Here is a 16128-nt window from a genome sequence, read left to right on the forward strand (position 1 = left end):
AAATCCTTTGTTGATGGTGAGATTTGAGTTTTTATGCGAGTATGTGACCTGTAAGCCTAACCAAATCATCACAGTTTGAGACTGATTTGAGGTATAAAACAGGCAAAATCATAAATTCCACATCGATTTTCCTTAAACCAAAATATTGGGCCAGTTTCAGACTTTCAATTGATTTATACAATAAAAATTAAGCCGAACTGAACCGAGAGAAGCCAAGATAACAGAAAGAGAAGAAATGAGTTAAACTTAAAAATTATATGATAGTCTCTATTCTCATGCTTTAAATTAATTTCCACATTTGCATTCTTTTGTGCTCGCATCACTTTCTCATCCTACAAAATAGAAGCAAGAATTTGTTATATTGTTTCATGCCAAGAATTTGATTAATTCAAATATAACATTGCTGATAATAGCCTCTCTATGAGAATAGCTCACCTGTTGGCAGAGGTATACTTCATATACTTCTCTATCTCTTGTTTCTGCTCAGGCTTAAAGGCTAACCAATTTTCATGTGGAGGCATATCATCAAATGTTCCTAGATCTGTGCATTAACAAAGGGTTAGAGATTTTAAACTACTTCAAAACAAATAAACATATAGTTGAATAAATTTCACTACCTTGAACCAAAAACTTTGGTTCTTCATTAAAGCAATTTAGTTTCCAGAGAACACGACCACCGTCATTCAACAGGATCGGATCAGTTCTAAGAGCATCACATTTTTGATTCTCTGCAAAAAGGTTTGTTAGGTTAAAAGCTTCATAAGAGCATATGAACACACAATATTTGGTAATAAAGAGTCTTTTAAGGGATTTCAGATTTTACTTCTAGATGTCATGCCCTTTGCCTCCAGCATCTCGCCACGAGCTTCTTTGGCTTCAGCTTTTATTTGAGACAACATTGCCTTATGCTCTTCAATGGACAACGGAGCTCCGTTTTTTTCCATGTGGGCTTTGACAAGATCACCTTGCATTTTCTGCCTCAGCTGTTTCTCCTTTTGCTTTGCAGCTGCAGCCTTTTGTTTTGCTTCTCTTTTCTTCGTTTCAGACTCTGTGAGTTCGTTCTCCATGAAGTTCCTCATTGCCCTGGAAAATTTAAAACAGGTGTTGTTAAGTCATAACGAGGCATAAACTACAAGAAAACGTGAATATATATAAGTACGTTACCATGTGCCAAGTGATTCATCACATAAGAGGTTGAGAAGCTTGAGCCTTGTTGATGCATCCATCTTCTTATACTCAGAAACACCTGATTTGAAAGTTTCAGGTGAGAAATCATCACTCAAGACTCCTGATTGCAACAGGCACTCTCCAACAGAACTGAACCAAGTGCCGTCAGTTTCACTTAGAGACAAGGACCTGTAATATTAATTCAAATGCATTAGAAAATAAAAGCATTAAAAGATAACTTATCATGGCAGATGATAAAAAAAAGCACTCATACATATCTCTATCTTGTGATATTATAGCCACCAATCGGATCATCATCGGGACAACAAAACCGTATTGTTGTCTCTTTGTGTTACGCCCACAAGAGAAAAGCTCAGCAACAACAGATTCAGCTTGTCCTTCCTTCACACCAAGAACCTATAAAAAAAACAGTAGAAAATGAAACATATTAAGAGTAATAATATTTAAGAAACACACACAAGGAATGATTACAGATCATAAGTTTAACTACAATACCTTTCCAAAGGCTGAACAAAACTCAAGAAACTGCAATACATTTCCAGTTTCTTCAGTGGGTATATCAATGCCTGAGACATTAGTCAAGCTTATACCCTGAGGAAGTTCAACTTGAGCCTCAAACTGAAATTTATCTTTCACTTTCTTAGTGGCTTTGGGTTTCTTGATCTTGGCAGCCACTTTGGGAACATCTGATTCATAACATTAAAAAAATATTAGTCTTAAGTCTTTCCTTTTCAACACTCACTTGAAAGTAAAAAAAAAACGTGTATTCTTACCAATTAGTTCCACACTTCTACCTTCCATGGAAACATCCTCCTGCGGAAACAACATAAATCAAATAAAGCTTAGATCACAAAAATCTTGAATCAGAGAGTGTTTCACATCAGTAAAGATAGAGAAATGAATTAACCTGCTTTGCCTTCTTCTGATAAGCAAAGTTATCATTGCCCTCAACTTCTAGAAGCTCAGAGACTGATGATAGCCCACTTGCTTTAGCTTTGTGTGCCAATATTCCTGTGGGGTTTTGGCCTCTTTGCTTCCTGTAAAACAAAAACAAAGAAAAAAAAACAAAAAGGCTCTCTAATTTGTTGATAAGCTTCAAATCTCAAAGCAATGAAGATCTGAAATTTTACCTGCAGAAACTGCAATTGCAGATGCCTCTGCACTTAGGACATAGCCAATCACTTGAGGTTGCCACCTCTTCTGCCTTCTCACCATACCTAATTTATACCGAAATCAGAGACACATAATCGCAGGAATCATATGATTGAAAAGAGAAAAGGAAAACAAGCAAACCTGTTCTGCAAACACTTATGACAGTAATTAATGGTACATTGCTTGTCATTCTTCATACCCTTGCACGACGCCGCAAAGTCCATCGTCTTCTGTCGACACTGCAAGATTTAAACTTTCAGAATTTTAGAATTTGGGTTCAGTGTGGAAGGAGTCACTCAAATCAAAGAAAGATGGGTTCGATTGAAACAAACAAAAAAAATAAAAAAAAGTTGTGTTTTCTCAGTTGGTACTTGACACAATTTGAAACAAAATAAAAAGGGCAGAATCAGAATCTCGAATTGTTCATGGTTTAACCTGGTGACAAGTTTTGCCATTACTAGAATCGTAGATTCTTCCACCGATGACACGAACTCCAGGGTTCGTTGTACGTTTAGATGGTTTATTGTCCACAGCCATTAACAATCAAAGAAGAAAAAACCCTCAAAAGAGAAGAAAGGGTGGAGAACTAATTCGAAAGGAAGAAACTTTTCAATTGGGTTTTGTCGAGTACTCGAGAATCTCAATCACTCGCACCAGAAGAGAGCCAATCGAAGCAAATTTAGAGGAAGCGAAAACAAATTGGAGAGGGAAAACGAAAAAGCAGTCAAATTTTTTAAAAAGATTGAGGAGGGTGAAAAGGGCCGCTTCATTTTTTTGGTCATTTGCAAAGTGTTCACTGAACTTGTCTTTCTCTCCTTTTTTACCACTGTATTTGACTTTTTTTTCCATTAATGCGACTATGCAAGTCAACAATATATTACAATTTCCAGATTTTAGAAACAATTGTTTTCTGTTTCTAAAACAAAATTTGATTTCTTTTCTAAAATAATTTTTTTCCTAAATTACTTTTCTAAAAAAATAATTTGTTTCTAAATAATTCAGGAAAAATATTTGTTTCTAAATACTTCATTAAAAAAAATTGTTTCTAAAAAATTTGTTTCTAAATAATTGACTTGTTATTGATTTTTTGTTTGGACTGTTATTATTGATTTATTTGATAATATTATTACGATTATTATATTACTGTGATTTATTGTCTTTCAAAACTTTTTTTTCCAAAGTTATTTTAAAAACTTTTGTTTTTAAAATTTGGAAATGGAATATATTGTTGACTTGCATTAATATAAAAACCTAAAAATAATTATTAATAGGACCAGTGCTGTGTTTTAAATGTTTTTCTACAATTTGGAATTGTAATACCGAGCACTTGCATTATTGGAAAAGCAATGGTAAAAATACAGAAGAAAAATAAAATCATTTGCAAAGGAAAAACAAGCGGTCATTTTAAAAATAGGTATAATATATTTTCTCCTTTTATGATTTATTCAATTTCGATATTTAAAAAATATAAACAATAGGAGAAAAATGGACTTAAACCAACGAAGAAATGAAATATGACAACAAAAATGGTATGTTTTGGAAAATACCATAGTAAATGACAGGCTGTCATTAACAGCTTAGAAAGTTAAATAAATATTAAAAATAATACTAGATACATATTTAGCAGAGATTTTAAAATACAATTTTAACTAAAAAATTATGGACAGTCAAAATGTCTTTATTAATGGATTAACTTTACCAAACTTTAACTTTATTTAGTATAAAAAAGTTATTGACACTTGACAGCTAAAAAAAATTAAATAAATATTAAAAATAATATTAAACATCATTTAGCAGAAAACTTTTAAAATCAAATTAATGAAAGAAATCTATAGATTAATTGAACTTCAATTTATAATATATTTGATGGATACATTTATGTAAATTTCAACTAAAACTAATTATTTATATTAATTTCAAAATTGTAGTAGTAATTTGAAAACTACTTTATTTTAAATTTTATATTAATATGAAATTCACTTTAGAGTATCTCCTAAATCATGCAGCAATCAAAACATTAATTTAACATGGCATTATTCATCATAAATAATTTTTAAATGAATAAGAAACTAAAAATAAATATATTGACATAAAAAAAATTAATTTAAATCTTCGTTTTTGCAATCGAAATCCAACGAAAACTTTTTTTGTACATAACTGATGCTTTCATCAATGTTGTAATAGAAACATACAAAAGGTTGTGAGATCAATAAGCTTTTACAGATTGTAAATTAATCTTAGGCGAGGAAAACAAGTTTAAATATGTTCAATTACATTTGTAAAATAGATAAGGATATCCTTACACTTGGCATTGATTGATATAGTTGATATTAAAGCATTAGGGCATGTCCAATGGGGGGATGAGGAGAGTCTCTAATGGCTTTTTTAATTAAAAAGAAAATTTTTAATCATGTTTTTAAGCAGGATTGATCCTAATTTAGTAGTTTTTGGAGACCCATTAATTACTCCGACGTGTCGCGTTGTGGTTGGTTAGATGATTTTATTTTATTTTTGATTTTATTTATTCAAACACTCTGTTTTGATTAGAGGGTTTGAAGTTGGGTTGGTTTTTATTTTTTGTCTAACCTTCTTCGTCTTCTTCGGAGGAGACTTCAGTGATATCAGAGAGAGGCGAGAGAGAGGCGATTAAACGGACAACTGATCAGCGATGCTTATTTGATCGGTGGATGGATCAAATAAGATCGGTGGATGCAGATGCGAAGATCGGCGCTGCAGATGCGAAGATCGGCGCTGCAGATGCGAAGATGGGTGGATGGATGGATGATGATCGGCGATGCTTATTTGATCGGTCGAGGTACAGACAACTGATCGGCAATGGCTTATTTGATGTAAATCAAAGCACAGTCAAAGCAAATTCAGAGATGGGTATATTACAAGTAAGATTTTTACTCAGTTTATTGATTTCCCGAAAATGTAGTGAGTTAATGAATTAGGAAGGCTTTGATGTGGTTGATGATTGATGGTTTGGATGGATTGGATTACTGATTGAATCAATGCTCTGTAGTGGTTAGGTTTGCATTAGATATTGTAGTCAATGCTTTGTTGAATTAGGATGTGATTTGTAGTTGCTCTATGTCACGGTTGATAAATGTGAGAGTGGAATCAATGCATTTGTGTCACAATGAATGCTTCGGTTAAAACTCTAATAAATAGTTTCTTTTGCTCATGTCTTCAGAAGCTACAAACTCTTAACTACAAACTCTAACTTAACTCTAACTTAACTTGAACTTTAAATCTATCTTCAATGCTAACTCCATCTTGAATAAGCTTCTATATATTGAAGCTCACTTTGTTTTTTTTAAAAGACACACACCCAAACTTCTTTCCACACTTTTTAAAAGACACACCGAAATCACACACCCAAACACACACCCTAAACACATTCACTAAACCTTCCAATGGATTCAACTAATCCTTTTTCTGACACATCAGGCTTCATGGACCTGCTAACTAGCCAACAAAGAACCCAAACCCATAGCCTTGAACCCATGGAAACAACCATAGCACTCGGTGATTCACAAGTTCCAGTGTTTGGAACACAATGGAGTGATGCTCCAAGTCCAACTGATGCACAAGAGAAGGAGCGTAAGACCAGGAAGCCATGGACTCCTGCTGAAGATCTTGCGCTTATAAGCGCCTGGCTTAATACCAGCAAGGATCCAATCATCAGCAATGGGCAAAGGGCAGATGCATTCTGGAAAAGAATAGCCATCTACTATGCGGCGAGTCCTGACGTGTCTGCTGAAGATAAGAGAGGGCCAACTAACTGTAAGCAGAGATGGGCCAAGATAAATGAGTTTGTCTGCAAGTTTGTTGGGTCGTATGAGGCAGCTTCATCTCAAAAAACATCAGGTCAAAATGAAAATGATGTAATGAAGCTGGCTTTGGAGATATTCCACAATGATTACAAACACAAATTCACCATGGAGCACTGCTGGAGAGAACTGCGTCATGATCAGAAGTGGGCAGGAAATGGAAGCTCAAAAAAAAGAAGAACCGATGGTGCTAGAGTTGAAGGAACCGATGCTCCTTTGAGGCATGGAGATGATGAAGGAATTCCTCGGCCTGCTGGTGTAAAAGCTTCCAAGGGCAAAAAAAAAACAACAAAGACCAATGGTGGTCGTTTGGAAGAAGATGGTAAGGATTTAGTGGACTTTAGAAGCATCTTTGAGCTAAGGGAAAGGGAGTTAGCATTGAAAGATAAGACTAACAAGCAAAAGATACTCGAAAATCTGCTTGCAAAAACCGAACCTCTTACTGAGGTAGAATTCGAGCTTAAGAACAAGCTCATTAAGGAAATGTTGTCAAATATGTGAGAGTTTGTATGAGTGAGTTAAGGGTGAGGTCTGTTTTTCTTTGGTATGAGTTAGTTTTTGGGTATGTCATATTGTTAAGTCTTTTGGGTATGTCATATTGTTAAGTCTTTTTGGGTATGTCATATTGTTAAGTCTCGGGTATAACTTCTATGTCTTGTAATGTTTGTTCTATGTATTTTTATAAAGCCTTTCAGTTGTTTGTCTTTTGGTTTAGGTTCTATGTATTGTATTCAAGACTCCATATATATATATGATTTTGTTTCCTTTATCATTTGTATGACTTATATTCACTTGTTCATGATCTCTTTTTTCTTATTGCAGGCAACAAAGTCATGGACAAACGGCTACAAAGGAGGCTTTGAAGAAATGGCTACAATTTGTATATTCATATAGGTTTGGGCCACCATTATTATTTTGGCCGATGTTTTGTGCAATATAAGGTTTGGAACTGGTACTTAGCTATATTTTGGGCCTGCTATTTTGTATTGGCCGTTAAAAACTTTTAGCCGATGTTTTTAAGTCCCACTTCTTTTTCTGTCCCAATTTGTTATGTCCCACTTCTTTTTATCCGATGTTTTTGGCCAAGTCTTTAGCAAGTGGTGGTTCTGTATTCATATGTACACACCACACAATTTATTACACAATTTATGGCACAATTTATTACACACCACACAACTCATCCCACCACATATTCAATGAATGGTGTAAACTCAAGCGTATTGTCTATATATTAGAAGATTGCAAATGCTCACAAACAAATCATCTTATTCAACATCATCTTTATTTCTTACAACTCTCTTCTTCCTACATCGTTTTCTAACTCTCTTCATCATCTTTCTTTCTCATAACAAAAAACCATCTTCTATGGCATCTTCATCCAATAATAATTTTGAGAAAATTATTGAAGACAAATTCGAGGAAGCTTTTGAAAATGCATATGAAAATGCATTTGAAAATCTACTTGTTAATCAGAGCAATCGTCAAAGATCAACCAAAAAAAAAAGAGCATATATTGAGAGAGATCGGGAACAAGGCCATATCCGTTTATGGAACGACTATTTCCGGGAAGATTCAACATATCCACCCTATATGTTTCGTCGTCGTTTCAGAATGAACAAACCTTTGTTCATGCGTATTGTTGATGGCCTCTCTACTCATCTTCCATTCTTTCAACAAAGACGAGATGCTACCGGAAGATCCGGTCTCTCTGCACTACAAAAATCTACGGCAGCCATTCGTATGATGGCATATGGTTGTGCGGCTGATGCGGTTGATGAATACCTCCGGCTTGGTGAAAGCACCGCCCTTTCTTGCTTGGAAAATTTTGTAGAAGGAATCATATATCTTTTTGGAGATGAGTATCTACGAAGACCCACACCAGAAGATCTTCAACGCCTACTAGATAGTGGAGAATCTCGCGGATTTCCCGGGATGATAGGAAGCATCGATTGTATGCATTGGGAGTGGAAAAATTGTCCCACTGCTTGGGCCGGACAATTCACACGAGGATCTGGCACACCGACAATCGTTTTAGAGGCTGTAGCTTCAGAAGATCTTTGGATATGGCACGCATTTTTTGGCCCGCCAGGTACTTTAAATGATATTAATGTGCTCGATCGTTCTCCGGTATTTGATGATATATTACAAGGTAAAGCTCCGAAAGTGAATTACTTTGTCAACGGACGACAGTATCACTTAGCTTACTATCTCACCGATGGAATTTATCCAAAATGGGCTACATTTATCCAATCTATAAGCCGACCACAAGGTGACAAAGCATGTTTTTTTGCAAAACGTCAAGAAGCTACCCGTAAAGATGTCGAGCGTGCTTTTGGAGTCTTGCAAGCTCGGTTTGCCATTGTCAAAAATCCAGCTCTGATGTGGGATAAGGTGAAGATAGGAAAAATTATGCGAGCTTGTATAATACTTCATAACATGATTGTAGAAGACGAACGAGATGGGTACAGTTTGTCTAATGTTGAAGAATTCACACAAGGAGAATCAAACAGAACTTCACATGTGGATATGACGTATTCTACCAATATGCCTTCAAATCTCACTAATATTATGGTCATCCGGAATTCACTGCATTCTCGAACTACGCATGAACAATTAAAAGAAGATTTAGTTGAGCATTTGTGGAATAACTTTGGTTCAATTCAAGATTACAACTAATCTTATTATTTCCGGGTTATGATTTGCATCTCTCTTTTGTTTTGTTTTTCTGTATTCTATGTCTAAGTTTGTATTAATTAAATATTTGTATTAATAAAATGTGTGTATTAATAAAATATTTGTATTAATATAATGTTTGTATTCATAAAAATGTTTGTATTTGAAAAATTGCAAAAAAAAAAAAACAAGTAGAGCCTCCCTTTAAGAGACTACCATTGGACACTAATCTAATGAAAAAATTATAATGGAGTTCTAGTGCATTAAAAAGAATAAAAAACTATTAAAATTAGGATTAGATCCCCTTCTTTGTATACTATGGATGGAGGTGGTCTTATGCTTAAGTAGCATAAGCAGTGTGATGCTAAAGTTGTATGCTCTTACTAATGTATATATTTTAAGTGATTGGTAGAGCTGTGAGTAATTATATATATATATATATATTATATAAATATTTAATATATTTATTTATATGTGTTGTATTTATAGTATAATTCTTTTTAAAATTTATTCATCTTTATTTAATTCTTACTTAATTATAATAATAAATATTAGTGTTAACATGTAAGATTTATATTTTAATATAAATATAATTTTGATGTTATTTTAACAAAATAAATTAATAATATAAAATTATTTTGGAATATTAAAATATTTAAAAATATAATGCTTTGAAAAAACTCCATGTGAAAGCATAGATGAATGAGCATTTAGAAGAGTATTTGCATCTTCTAAATGCTCTCCTAAATGCTCTATTAATAAAAGTTGATTGAATGATTTTAAGCATAAAGCTATTATAAAAGCTGTGCCAATCAAGGCCTTAGATCAAACTATTGGATTCATATCCAAAAACTCCAAAACTCTTTTTTGAACCAGATCTGGATATTTTTATCTCTAATCAAATTACTTGGAAATCCAGGAATTTCGAGACTATTGTTTTAATAGAATCTTGGATCAAAAACATGTCTTGGATGTTTCTAAGAGGCTATATATGAAATTTATAGGACATTTACCAAGTTTGAGTTTTTTTTTAAAAAAATTTAGAACTAAGAAGTGACAAATTAATCATAAACAATAAGAGACTAAACTAGAATAACAAAATAAAAACGATGAGATGAAGAGTAAAAATTAAGAGACAGTAAGAAAATCTCCACAAGTAAAAACAACAACAACAAAATATGCAAGCATTTGATACCTTAAGATTAAATTGAATGGATCTAAAACCTAATTGTTTTTTTTTGTATATATGATATCATACCTTTTTACTAAATCTTCTAACTCAATTCAAGGTCTCTTCGCTGATACAATCGAAATCCAACACAAACTTTCTTTGGGATATAGTCGGCGCTTTCGTGATATTACAAAATGTTGTGAGATTGATAGCCTTTTATAGAACGAAAGATAACCCTAAGCGAAGAAAACAAGATTAAATACATCAAACGACATCGTGTAATATACTAAACCTTTTATAAATTGAAAATTAACCCTTAGTAAGGAAAAAAAGATTAAACATGTCAAACGATGCAAAATTAGAGTCGGCCCATACCATTATTAAGCCTTAAGAAAATATAAAAAAAGCCCAATCACAAACAATTGTGTCAACTTTTAACCTTTAAGCCTAAAAATGTAAACAACCACTACACTAAACCACATTTTAGAATTTGCTGCCTCTAAAATTTTATTAAATTTTTGGCGCCTAGAACCCTAGTTTTACCAGCTTTAGTCAAGGATTGACTCTGTGTAAAATACTAGAACTATATGAGGTAGTATATCCGCAAAGATCAACACAAGTTTTCCTAGTTGTAATATATATAAAATACCAAATCAATAAAAAAAAAAGAATTAAAAAAAAAGGAAAGCATACTACCTAGGAAATCTTGTGCTAAACTCTATGGACATACTACCTCACAAATTCTGGTGGGTTTTAGAGAAATGTGAGAGAGTTAGGAAGAGATATACGGAGAAGAGTAGAGGGTTTTTTTACTATTTGTCTAAGTTTGTCTTAGCTTGCCAGTTGGTATAAGTTTTGTTGAAACATTTACTCAAGTATCATCATTGTCAATAGTCAATACCCAAGTACACAGAGTGCAATACTCTTTCTTTCTTGAGTTAATAATCTAAAAGGGAGACGAATTTGCAAGAATAACCAAGGGCCCACAGCAAACTAAAAGTTACTGTGTTTATGGTCATCAGCAAAGACATTTGTACTCCCAGATATATGTTGTCAAGTTGAACGATGTAATCTGACAAAAAAATATATAATCTTGTAGGCTGACTGCGAAAATTTTATAGGGTAGGGGAGATATCTCTCCATTAATCACAACCACACAAATTATTTATGTCAGATGAACAATATATATTATAATAACAAGTTACATTGTTATAGATTAATAGTTATTATATCATATATAAACATATAAATTTAGATATAACATTATGTTTTACACGATAAATATAATGTTAGATTGATAACAATAATGAGTTATATAGATGATTAAATATATTATTGATACATTTAACACTTTAACATATATATTAACGTCTAACACTATAATTTACTAGGTAAAAAATATGTTAGACTGATAACAATAATAAGTTATATATATGACTAAAGATGTTATTGATATATGTAGCAGGTTACATATAAAATTAACGTCTAACATTATAATTAACTAGATAAAAACTATGTTAGATTGATAACAATAATAAATTATCTAGATTGTTAAAGGTGTTATTTTTGTAGTTAGTACGCTATAAATACATATAACATTCTAGCAGATATGTTAGCTGTTTAATAATAAAATTATAAAAATAATGCAGCTAGATACATATTATTATATATGTTAGCATCAATCTAATAGAATCGTCGGTTGTTCTAGCAGTTGAATACGAAGTTGTTATTCCTTACAAAAAAAGTCAAAAACGAAATTTAATTTGATCAACGATGGAGAAGTCAGGATGACTATACCAGTGTACAACCAAATCAATGCTAATTTTTGATTGAAAGTTCAAATCAAAGATATAATTTCACCAGCTTTGATCATATACAATAAATGTTAGATCCAGACTTTTCAATAAACAGATCCGGTAATAATATTGTTGGGGAAATATTATTTTCAAAGAATAAATCTCGAAGATGAAAGTGAAAAAAAATATAATATAGACATACAAAATAGAGACGAAGAAGAGAAAGGAGAAATGAGAAAGAAGAAATGAGAAAGGAGAATGGAGGAGAGAGAAAGAGAAAGAAAAAAAGAAAGATAGATGATAAGCTAGCCATATAGATTAATAGGGGTGAAAGTATATTAAAAAAAATTGTATAGTGTCGTTTTTTTAGCTTAGTTTCTGCAAATTGTGTTGATGGGATAGTCATTTCTTATAATTATTTTTCTTTCTTTTTTTTTTTTTTTTTTTTTTTTTTTGCAAAGTTTGGTATTTGTTCTTATTTATCATTCACTTTTCATCTTATTTCAATGGCAATAATGGTATGAGTAGGACTGATATACAAGGCACAGCGTAGGATTATCTGTAGAATAAACTATACTAGATTTTGAAAAGCAAATCATTAAATTTGAACAAATAGTCCCACTGAGAGATATATATTAAACCCCAACTGATGTAAGTAAAACAAACAAGCACCTCCTCCTGTTTCACTCATAGCTAATTAGCCATATTGGTGCTTCCTTTCTCCTCTCACTCCAGTTCTTTGAGAAAGTCAATGTTGTCCACAAATACCTGTAAAAGCCCCCAAAGTCACACGATTAGTCAGAGCTATTTCCATCAAATGATGAATCTCTCTCAACACAATAAATCTTACCGATTTCCAACCGTCAGGATCCAAACACGCGGTGATCTTCGTGTTTATACCTGGTAAGGGACCAGGTTCCCTCGTGATTTTCCCACCAAAGAGTTTTACAGCCTCTGCAGTTTTGTACACATCATCCGTCCCTATTGCAATCTGACAACAATTTTTTTGTTTACAAAGTTTTAAAAAGAAGAATGGCTAGCTTCCACATAGAAAGAAATGTCAAATTTTTATCTCACCTGAGCATAAGCATTTCCTTTATCATATTCAGTGACACCATAGTTATATGTCAGCTCTAGGACAGGAAATTTATCTTCCGGACCATATCCCATCATAGCTATTGTGTACTGCAAATAACCACTTACGGTAATTGAGTTTATAGAGAGCCAAAACATCGAACAACAATATTGTTTTTTGCAATCTGAAACTGAATAGAGAAGACCAGACACATAGAAAAGGAAACATACGGGTACGAATTATATCTGTGAGGCATTGCAAGTTACCTTGTACTCTGGGTTGTCTCTTGTGCGCAGAAGTTCCATTCCAAAAGCCTATAAAGAAAACAAGCACGTATGATCAGAGGGTAATAATGCATTCAGATAGAAACACTAATTGTTCAGGCTATATATAAATTCTCACATCTGGAAACAATTTCATAGGACTCACCTTCTCATAGAATTTTATGGACCTGTCGAGATCACCAACACGGAGCATAACTTGGCAAAAAGGTTCTGGTGTAGGACCTCTTTCCAAGAGTTCAAATTTGTAACCATCAGGATCTTCAATGAATGCGATCACAGTCTTGCCACCTTTGACAGGACCAGGCTCCCGTGATACTTTGCCCCCTTTGGCTTTTATAAGCTCTACAGTTTTCCCAACCTTTTTGGAATCAAAGTTAACTTCTTAGAAATAACTAATAAGACACATAAAGTATAAAGATTTTGAGTAAAAGACACAAACACACAAAACAAAAAGGCTCACATCGTCGACAGCAATACCAAAGTGGCCAAAACCTGCCCCGATGTCATACTTATCAACTCCATAATCTGGAAACAATATCAAAGTAAAGACGCTAAGCCAAACCATCTCAATATAAAATGCATAGCCTTGAGCTCAGTAGAGCTAAATGGAGGTGAGTCTTTGCAGTAGCGTCAACGGAGGTGATACAGAAATGACTTACTATAAGTGAGCTCGATTACAAAATGTGAATCTTCAGGTCCATAACCAAGGAAAGCATTTGTATATTTCTCTTCTGGTATATCACGCTTGCGTAGAAGCTTCATTCCAAGACATTCTGTATAGAATCTGCAACAATTAGATAATTCTGTTAAATCCTTAAATGCTAGCTACTTGTAAAGATATTAAAATCATATCAGAAGCCAAGTACTTTATTGTCCGGTCCAAATCGCCAACACGATAAACGACATGAAGCATTCGTCTGTTGTCATCTTTGACCCACTTGAGAAGATCGTCTTGATTAGTAGTAGCTGTGCTTGCTTGAGCTGCGTTTCCAGATTCAGCTACTCCTAAGCAGTTTACACTTCTTCTCAAAAGCTTATGAGTATTTGTACCAAAGAGATGTGATTGAGGAACATCTGGATTCAATAAGCAAATGAACAAGAGTGATCAATATCTATCGGAAGCATATTTATCTAACAAACGCAGAGTAAAACCAATCACAGGGGAAATTTGAACCCTAGTTCCAGATTCCAGTAATCAATTGAACAATGATTGATATCCGATTGTATCTCTTTCTCTATCTATCTCTCGTGTAGTCAACGATATACGATTAAAATCTACGAGGTGGAGGATGATTACGAGAGTAAGAAAGGGTGCGAGGGAGATTCCGGGAGAGGAAGGAGACGGGGAAGCGAGGAGAGGCAGAGAAGCAGCCCAAGGAAGGTCGGATGGAGGAGGCCATGGGGATTATCCTCACCATCTTCGTCGAGAATCGTTTGAGATTCAGAAGCTGGTGCGTTTTGTGAAAGGCGTCACAGTCGTCGAATATTGTGTGTTTGTGATTGTGAAGCAAAGCGGTGGTATCTTTCCTCCGTCGGAGAGGGAGTGAAGCCAACGGTGAAGATAAAGCAAGGAACCCCGTATAATTTTTGTTTTTTTTGTTTTTTTTTCTTTTGTTTTTTGTTGGTCGACAGCATATTTTTTTTTTCTTTGTTTTGTATCTTTTTGTTGTGTCAATTTATAAAAAAAAGATTGTCGACAAAAAAAAAAGATTAAAATGGAGCAGGTATTTTGATTACAGCATATATACTTTATTTTATCTTTTCGGAATTTTTAGTACAGAAATAGGCAAATAACTATGGTAATAAATGGTATACTTTTTTACCTTTTGAAAACATAATTTTGTTACTTTTTACTATGATAATATTTATCAACTTTTTAGTATTTTGCTTGTTTTAAAATGAAATTTTCTAACTAAAATTAGTGGATTAAAAATATAACTATAATTAATATATTAAAATCGCTTTAGAGCATTTTATAATTATTTTAGAAAAATTTGGGTTTTTTAAAATAATTGAATTAGGAGACCGCCATGATGTAACTTCAAATTTTCAATCATGACTGTACACCAGCTCATCATCTCCAACGCTGATAAATCTTGAGGTCAGAGAGATCATGTGAAACTCTAATGGCTAAATGGATTAAATATTACAATTCTGGAAAATTTTTGATTTTGTTGTCTTAATTATTATATAAATCGTTGTTGTTACTACTTTGTAATTAAGTGAACGCATCTATGTCAGTTAGTCGATCAGATTCTTATTACATAAAATTTGATGTTTACTTTGTAATTAACATGATCACAGAATGTGTTTAGTGGATCATATTTTAACTCACGTAAGAAAGAAAAAAAATTACACTATTATACAGCATCAAAAGAGTCCTCTCTGTTTCCTATGAAAAATTCCACTAAACTAAATAATAAATTTATATACGTACCGAGGATATCTTTCTTTTTACATTCAGCAATATAGGTGGTCGGATTTCGGGCATCTGACAAATCACCGGCTAGAAAGAAGCATAACACTGTTATGATTGTAGTAGCTATCGGAACTGTAGTTGTAGCTGATGACCGAGCCATTTGGGTCATATTGGTTTTAAGGTCTTTTCGTGAACAATGCAATAAATAATATTTATGGGTGATGATGGTTTAGGTTAGACTTTATGTTATATATTGTAAGTTACGACCTACTAAGGGTCATTACTTTTCCATAGTTTCGTAGTTTGTTTTTTGATTTTTTTCTATGGGGGAGACATGTGTATGGGAGAATCCTTTGATGAGATCTAAAAAAATTAAATTGGTTTGTAACGTAAGTATTATTATTTGACTATATATAAAACTAATTTATATAGAAAGGCTTTATAAATAAATGTATAAAAAAGTTTTTTAGTTTTTTTTTTCAAAATGTTAAATTGTTCGTTTACACGTAATAAAACATCAAAAGCGAGACCTAA

The 16128-nt window shown here is 33.1% G+C and overlaps 2 protein-coding genes across 3 annotated transcripts; both read right to left on the reverse strand.

Moving 5' to 3' along the window:
• Positions 1-188: 188 nt before the first annotated feature.
• LOC18009068 lies at positions 189-10190 on the reverse strand. Of its 2 annotated transcripts, none has more exons than XM_024153581.1 (12): positions 10108-10190; positions 2482-2579; positions 2319-2405; positions 2096-2225; positions 1962-2001; positions 1684-1874; positions 1442-1584; positions 1165-1356; positions 824-1083; positions 618-728; positions 436-541; positions 189-332 (listed from the first exon to the last, which is right to left on the reverse strand). In XM_024153581.1, exons 2-12 carry the CDS (start codon positions 2562-2564, stop codon positions 320-322), a joined length of 1356 nt encoding a protein of 451 aa, XP_024009349.1. In that variant the 5' UTR covers positions 2565-2579; positions 10108-10190; the 3' UTR covers positions 189-319. The 2 variants fall into 2 exon arrangements, with proteins under 2 accessions (XP_024009349.1, XP_006391509.1); XM_006391447.2 differs by lacking the exon at positions 10108-10190 and adding an exon at positions 2776-2961.
• Positions 10191-12291: 2101 nt separating this feature from the next.
• Positions 12292-14794, reverse strand: LOC18009043 (probable lactoylglutathione lyase, chloroplastic). The gene is made up of 9 exons (XM_006391448.2): positions 14473-14794; positions 14042-14249; positions 13835-13959; positions 13636-13700; positions 13321-13533; positions 13158-13205; positions 12894-13001; positions 12667-12807; positions 12292-12584 (listed from the first exon to the last, which is right to left on the reverse strand). The coding sequence occupies exons 1-9, from the start codon at positions 14591-14593 to the stop codon at positions 12543-12545; spliced, it is 1071 nt and encodes a 356-aa protein (XP_006391510.1). The 5' UTR covers positions 14594-14794; the 3' UTR covers positions 12292-12542.
• Between the last annotated feature and the right edge of the window lie 1334 nt (positions 14795-16128).

This window comes from Eutrema salsugineum, unplaced genomic scaffold (assembly GCF_000478725.1).
Source record: "Eutrema salsugineum unplaced genomic scaffold, Eutsalg1_0 scaffold_9, whole genome shotgun sequence".
Lineage (NCBI taxonomy): Eukaryota > Viridiplantae > Streptophyta > Magnoliopsida > Brassicales > Brassicaceae > Eutrema > Eutrema salsugineum.